Source organism: Vitis riparia, chromosome 11, assembly GCF_004353265.1.
Source record: "Vitis riparia cultivar Riparia Gloire de Montpellier isolate 1030 chromosome 11, EGFV_Vit.rip_1.0, whole genome shotgun sequence".
NCBI classification, from domain to species: domain Eukaryota; kingdom Viridiplantae; phylum Streptophyta; class Magnoliopsida; order Vitales; family Vitaceae; genus Vitis; species Vitis riparia.
Genome location: NC_048441.1, coordinates 6,259,968 through 6,266,490, shown reverse-complemented (window position 1 = coordinate 6,266,490; position 6,523 = coordinate 6,259,968). Strand labels below are relative to the sequence as shown.

The following is a 6,523-nucleotide window of genomic DNA, read 5'->3' as shown; positions in this document are numbered from 1 at the left end:
TGAGTTGAGTTTATTGAAATTCATAGACATCCTAAAAAGGGTATATAGTAGAATCTAGAAGTTTGTAATAATTAGATATGAAGCCTATCAACCTTGCATTAACTCTACTTATTATAAATATGTGTTCTTTTGTTCAATGGCCTTGAAAAATATAAACAATAGATCCTAAAAGTTGGATTCAAAAAGGGCGATGAGTAATAAAATAAAGATAAAAGTTGTGGATGTATGAGTTGAGTCTACTGAAATTCATAGACATCCTAAAAAGGGTATATAGTAGAATCTAGAAGTTTGTGATAATTAGATATGAAGCCTATCAACCTTGCATTAACTCTACTTATTATAAATATGTGTTCTTTTGTTCAATGGTCTAGAAAAATATAAACAATAGATCCTAAAAGTTGGATTCAAAAAGGGCGAAGGAAAAGGGAAAAACAAAATAAAAAAATCTTTGCAACTTGGGACCTTGCTACTTCTCTTGACCACTTAATTTTGTAGTTGAAATTTGTGTGTATAAATTTTTGCCACACTAAATGCAACGGGGTCTGCTCTTATCTCTTTCACGAATTTTTAGCTTCATCCAAGTCAATGACCTCTTAAGAAGATTCAAGCTACAAACATGTTAACGAGGGCGATGGATCACCATTACTCTTTCAACGCATATCACTAATGCAAACCCTACAACTTGTAGCAAATTTTAGGCAACTAGAACACCTTCAATTCGATACACAAATGTTACTTGGTAAAATTGGTGGAAATGTACAACAAACACCAACCAACCATTGCCTTAGCATCCTAGCAGCAAAGAAGCAATGTGCCCTTATGTGGAGAAACATTCACCATTGTGGAAAGAATTAACGGACAAGTTCATTCATTAAATTTTTTATGCGACCTCCTACACATTGATCTCTTTGAGGACAAAAAACCAAGTCCCTTCCTATGTAGCAAGATATGTGCCAATATTGAAGGAATCAAGGATAAATACCTTCATTCCGTTTAAACAACTCAAGGATGAGTTCTCATAGGTAAGTGACCAAGTTGCCAACCATAGGAAGAGAAAACTCATTGGTGTTGAAGGAATTAAGGAACTAAGAGCCTATTTCGCAGAGTCTTGTTTTTAAAAATTCATAACATCTGGTTATTGTTCTCTATTTTCTGTTTTTAAAAATAAAATGAAATAGAGAACAACTTTTAGAGAACATGTAAAACTCATTTTCACCAATTTTAAAAAATAATAAATAAATAAAAACACACGCACATTATTATTTCTCTTTTATATAGAATCATTATTTTTTTATTTGTTTTTGCTAACAAATTAACTTTAAATTAAACAAGACTTGAAGTATCGGATTTGTTAACAAGTCTATTAATTTTTAAAAATAACTTTATATTTAAATAATAAACTCATTAACATCATAAATGTATGAATATAATAAAAAATTTCATTTTCTAACACATAATAAAATAGTAAATTTTCTACTAAAAGTATAATTTATGATTTTAGTATAATATTACTATTTATGTTTCACTAAAAACTATTTTGATTTCATATTATTATAAATTAAATTTATAAAAATTTTATAAAATAAAAGTAAGACATTGTTTTTAAAAATAATACAAATTTTTTATCCAAACAAGTTATTTGTTTTTTGTTTTAAAAAAAAACTATTTTTTTGTTCTCTATTTTGAAAACAATTTTTAAAAACAAACTTTATGTAACATCATCAAAGGGGCCTAATCCTCTCATTCCATCTCTAACACCAACTCTAGTATGACTTCTCTAAGGCATAGTGCCAAGTTGCCCATAGTCAAGAAAGACACTCATAAACTTCAAAGGGATGATGAGATAAGTCTACCTACTCTATATGCTCTTAGTGAAATAAATAAGAACTATATTATGACAAAATAATTTCAAAAAGGAAATAAGAGAATCAGAGACGATTTAGTGGGTGACATGTTTCTTTTAAACAAAAAATAAATCAATTTTTGTTACTCCTTTGGTCTTCCAATGGTTCCTATATCCTACAAAAAAACAAAAACATAAAACCAATTATTACGTTAAGAAGATTAATGAGAAATCGAGGGTCTTTCTCTGGTAAGAAATTAAAGTATCACGTGTCTATTCCAATGTAAAGACTCTATTCTAATAGTGTCATGTATTTGGTCATGAAACCTCTTGCAAATAGTGATAATATGTGTCTCCTATACTGTGAACCCATATTTTTCACTTGTGTTCCCACTCGATGGCGAGACTCATTTTTTATTTCTAAAAAAACTTATTTAAAAAAAAAAAAAATTGTAGTCAACACTTATTTTTGTTTTATTTTTAAAGGGAAAACAAAATAGGAAATAAAACCTTAAGTCTAACTCCGAAAAGAAGAGATGGGTCTGTGAAAACCAAGTCTAGATCCAAGGATCATGTTTCCTATTAGAAAGGTAAAATGATAAACTGTAACACCTCTCTAAACCCTAAAATTAGGTCTACTAATCAAGTTTGACAAACATGACAATTGGCCAATCAATCGATGGAACTGAGGAATAACAAATAAATAGGGAGGAAATGGGAGTGTACCTTAGCAGTGAACAATAATGCGATTTTATAAAAAACAATATTAGTACACAATAATAAATGTAAGATATCTCACATGCATCACATAAGTGATCAAAGTCATATGATCTCAAATAGAAAATTCATTGGCATTGTTGTCAAGGAAAATATCATGGATGTTGGGCCCTACCAATTCCTAATTTATTCACATGAATTAATTCTACAAAATTCCGTCTTTCTAATGATCGTGGATGGAATATCATAGAAATCTACACGAATTCCATTATTTTTGGAATTTAGAGAATTTATTCATGTATAATAAAAATCGAGAAAATCAACCATTAAGGGATTAAATTGATATATATAGATTAACCTCAACTTCACCAATCTTTGGTGTTGGGAAAATTAGCTACTCGTGTTGGAATTCGAAACCAAAAAAATAATTGTAAATCGCCAATAAACTAAAATCACAGTGAAAAAAAAAATACTAATGAAATTTAAACATGAGAAGATCATTAAATTGAAATTTTCATTCAAAAAAAAAAGAAGAGAGACTCAAGCTTTATATGAGAGTAATGAAATGTCTTGAATATTGTAGGAAAATTGACTTGTGTTTTGTAGTTCATTAAAATAAATTTAGCTCTTTAATTAACATTTTCTTAAAAATGTCTTTATTTTGCTAAAATTGGATTAAGGGCTAATTAAAAATTGATTATGATAAAATAATTATAATTAGTTTTATAATCTTTTATTAGAAATGTCATTATAAATTAATCAATATTTGAACATAAGTCAAAGATTATTTTAAATAATACCTTTTAAAAAATATATTATGGGATAAAAAATTTTGACCTTTAAAAGCAGCACCATTAAAGATATTTTTAATTTTTATCATATTTTAACAAGATTTTGAAAATTTTGTTACGAGAAAATGCTTGCAAAGGGACACCCAAACGGAATCTACTATCTAGTCTCACTCCTTAAGGAAATTCCCTTTTTAACCTTCTCCCTCCTGACCTTATATCGAACTTCTCCGAGTCCCTTCTGGTCCCAAAACCACATAAACTCTGTGTTTCTCCATGAGCAACACAATACAATCATTCATCATTCAGACACCAAGAAAGAGGTAATCAAAGCAAATGGTTCAGAGAAAAGGATCAACTAGGCGAAGATGCAGAAGAGCTTGTCCACGTCCCTCTTCAGGCCATTCTCTTGGCGGACAGCTTCGCCCAGAAGTTCCGCCCCATCACCCTTGAACGCCCCAAAGTAAACTTCCAAACCTCTCTCTCTTTCTCTCTCTCTCTCTAATGCACTTGTACAAACCGTTTTCACTATTACTGTTTATATTCCATTATTGCCCAAACTTTTATTACTTTTGATTTGGGTTTTGAAATTCATCTTTAGAGATGTATTCATTGCATTCAATTGTTTTACAATTCATGTTGAAGTGTTGATATCTGTGATTCTGGGTTTTGAATGTGATGTTGGAATGTGCTTCCGGTTACATTAAATTATTCTACAATTCATGTTTGCAACTCTTAATTCTTGTGATATCACTGATATGACGTTTTGGATTTGATGTTGAAAGGTTGTGCATTGACTATATTAAGTTATTCTGCAATTCATGTTCAGTGTTTTGTATTTGATGTTGAAAGGTGGGGTTGATTGTTCATATTCGACTCTAGTGACATTTTTATGTGGATTTCCAATTTGATGTTGGAAGGTACTGCTGCCATTGGTGAATGTTCCCATGATAGACTACACTTTAGCGTGGCTTGAGTCTATTGGGATTGAGGAGGTTTTTGTCTTTTGCTGTGTGCATTCGAAACAGGTTATCAACTATTTGGAGAATTCCCATTGGTTTTCTTTGCCACACTTTGATGTCACCACAATAGAGTCACACAATTCTGTCAGTGCCGGTGATGCGCTGCGTCTGATTTTCGAGCGGCATGTGGTATGTCTAGTACCATTTTAAGAAATTGTTCTTTACTTATGTATGTTGAAATTGTTGTTCTTGGAAAAAAAATTGATGAGAAAAATGTGCCATAGACCTCTGATGTTTTTGATTTTGAATCTGAAGATACATGAAGACTTCGTCCTTATTACTGGAGATACAGTAAGCAACATGTCACTTACACAGGCACTTCAAGAGCATAAGGATAGAAGGGAGAAGGATAATAATGTTGTAATGACTATGGTTATTAAACGGTCAAAGCCTTCTCCGATTACTCATCAATCTCAACTTGGTACTGATGAGCTGTTATGGCAATTGATCCTTACACAAAGCAACTTCTAGATTATGAGGATAAGGCAGACCATTTGAAAGGGACTTCATCTCTTGAGAAAATGTTACTAGCTGACAATCCTTCAATTTCCCTCCACAATGACAAGCATGTTCATTCCTCTAAAATCCTTTTACATTTTCTGGCTTCTTTTTTAAATTTACTATTGTACTTTGTTATTAATGAGTTCAATGTTCTTGTAATTCTGGTGCTTAGCTCTAAGACTTACCAACTAGCCTGACAACTTGGGTATGATACAAGGAAAATATTTATGAAGTAATAGAAGAAATAAAGTGTTTGAAGTGCTTAGGTTTTCAAGTATTGGCTTTTTTCATTATCAATTGGTTGCCTCTTTCTATTTCATAACTAAACAAGCAAGTTCTTTTCGTCCTATTGTGATCTTTATTTACTAAGGTAGCAATGCAGCATTGGTTGCCTCTTTCTATCTCATAACTGAACAGGCAAGTTCTTTTTCTCCTATTGTGATCTTTATTTGCTAAGGTTGCAATGCTGCATTAAGCTTATCTATATATACATACCCTATGCCTCAATATGGAGGCAAGCTATATTTATATATACACACCATAGAGATGGGCAACAGTCTCTCATCTTTCTTTTGTTATCCTCTTCTATTTTCCTTCAATCTTCTACTAAACAACTTAGTAAAATAGCATTGCTCCTAATAGCTTAGGCTTTTGGGGTTCCAATTGGTAGTCCGACAATATCACCTTGGTTGGCTCCATAATGGGGTTGTTTTGCCTGTGGGAAGGTTTTGAAAATTTATTTCATTTGACATTTGAAAATAAAAACTGAGTATCGTGCCTAAACAACTTTTGTTGAAGTGAGCCAACCTGAATTTGTGGTTTTAGTTTTACCTATGGTTGATCAAGTGATTTTGTGGATTGATAGATCTATCTCAGATTTTTTTTTTTTCTGCTCTCTCTCTCTCTCTCTTTTCTTGCTGTGATGCATGGATTGAAAAAATTTGTTGTCCTTAATCTATTCTTTGCAGAATTGCTATATTGACATCTGCTCCTCGGAAGTCCTCAGTATTTTCACTGACAATTTTGACTATCAACATTGGCGGCATCATTTCATCAAGGGATTGCTTGTCGATGATGTATGTTTTGCTCATTTCTGTGAGTTACTTTGGATCATTTCAGGAGAATGGATTTATGTTTGCATGGGCAACACATGCACACAAATTCCCACATATGCACTCTGATATCTATATGTATATAGATATATGTAGAGATAGAGCACAGTTCAGTGAAAAGAATTGTTTGTTTCTGAAGAAAACAAAATTTGTGCCCTATAAGCTGGCATCAGAAATACATTGTGCCTTTGTATACATATATATATATTCAATGAAATGAATTGTTTTTCTCTGATGAAATCAAAATTTGAGAACATATTTTGGCCTCTATAAGCATGCACCAGACTTCAGAATTTGAGCAGGTTATTATTTGGTGAATATTTGTTGTCGATTCTTTGATGGATATAATTTTCAACTTCTCCAATATTGTGTTCACTAAAATTTTTCAAATATATAGATCTCTGGTGAAACTTTATTTTCATTTGTCTATTTTTAATAGATAATAAAGGATGTCTATTAAGCTAATAAAGGGGGCGAACCCTAGTACAAAGTGCATATACAAAGACCCAACAAAGTAAAATAATTCAACCCCAACCAGTA

At 31.6% G+C, this 6,523-nt stretch overlaps 1 protein-coding gene across 1 annotated transcript; it reads left to right on the top strand.

The window, feature by feature from the left end:
- The first annotated feature begins 2,379 nt into the window (after window positions 1-2,379).
- LOC117924724 (translation initiation factor eIF-2B subunit epsilon-like) lies at window positions 2,380-6,292 on the top strand. The gene is given in 6 exon segments (XM_034843446.1): window positions 2,380-2,383; window positions 3,630-3,811; window positions 4,269-4,499; window positions 4,626-4,803; window positions 4,806-4,939; window positions 5,840-6,292. Coding segments are annotated over 6 exon segments (942 nt in total). The 3' UTR covers window positions 6,053-6,292.
- Window positions 6,293-6,523: the final 231 nt, after the last annotated feature.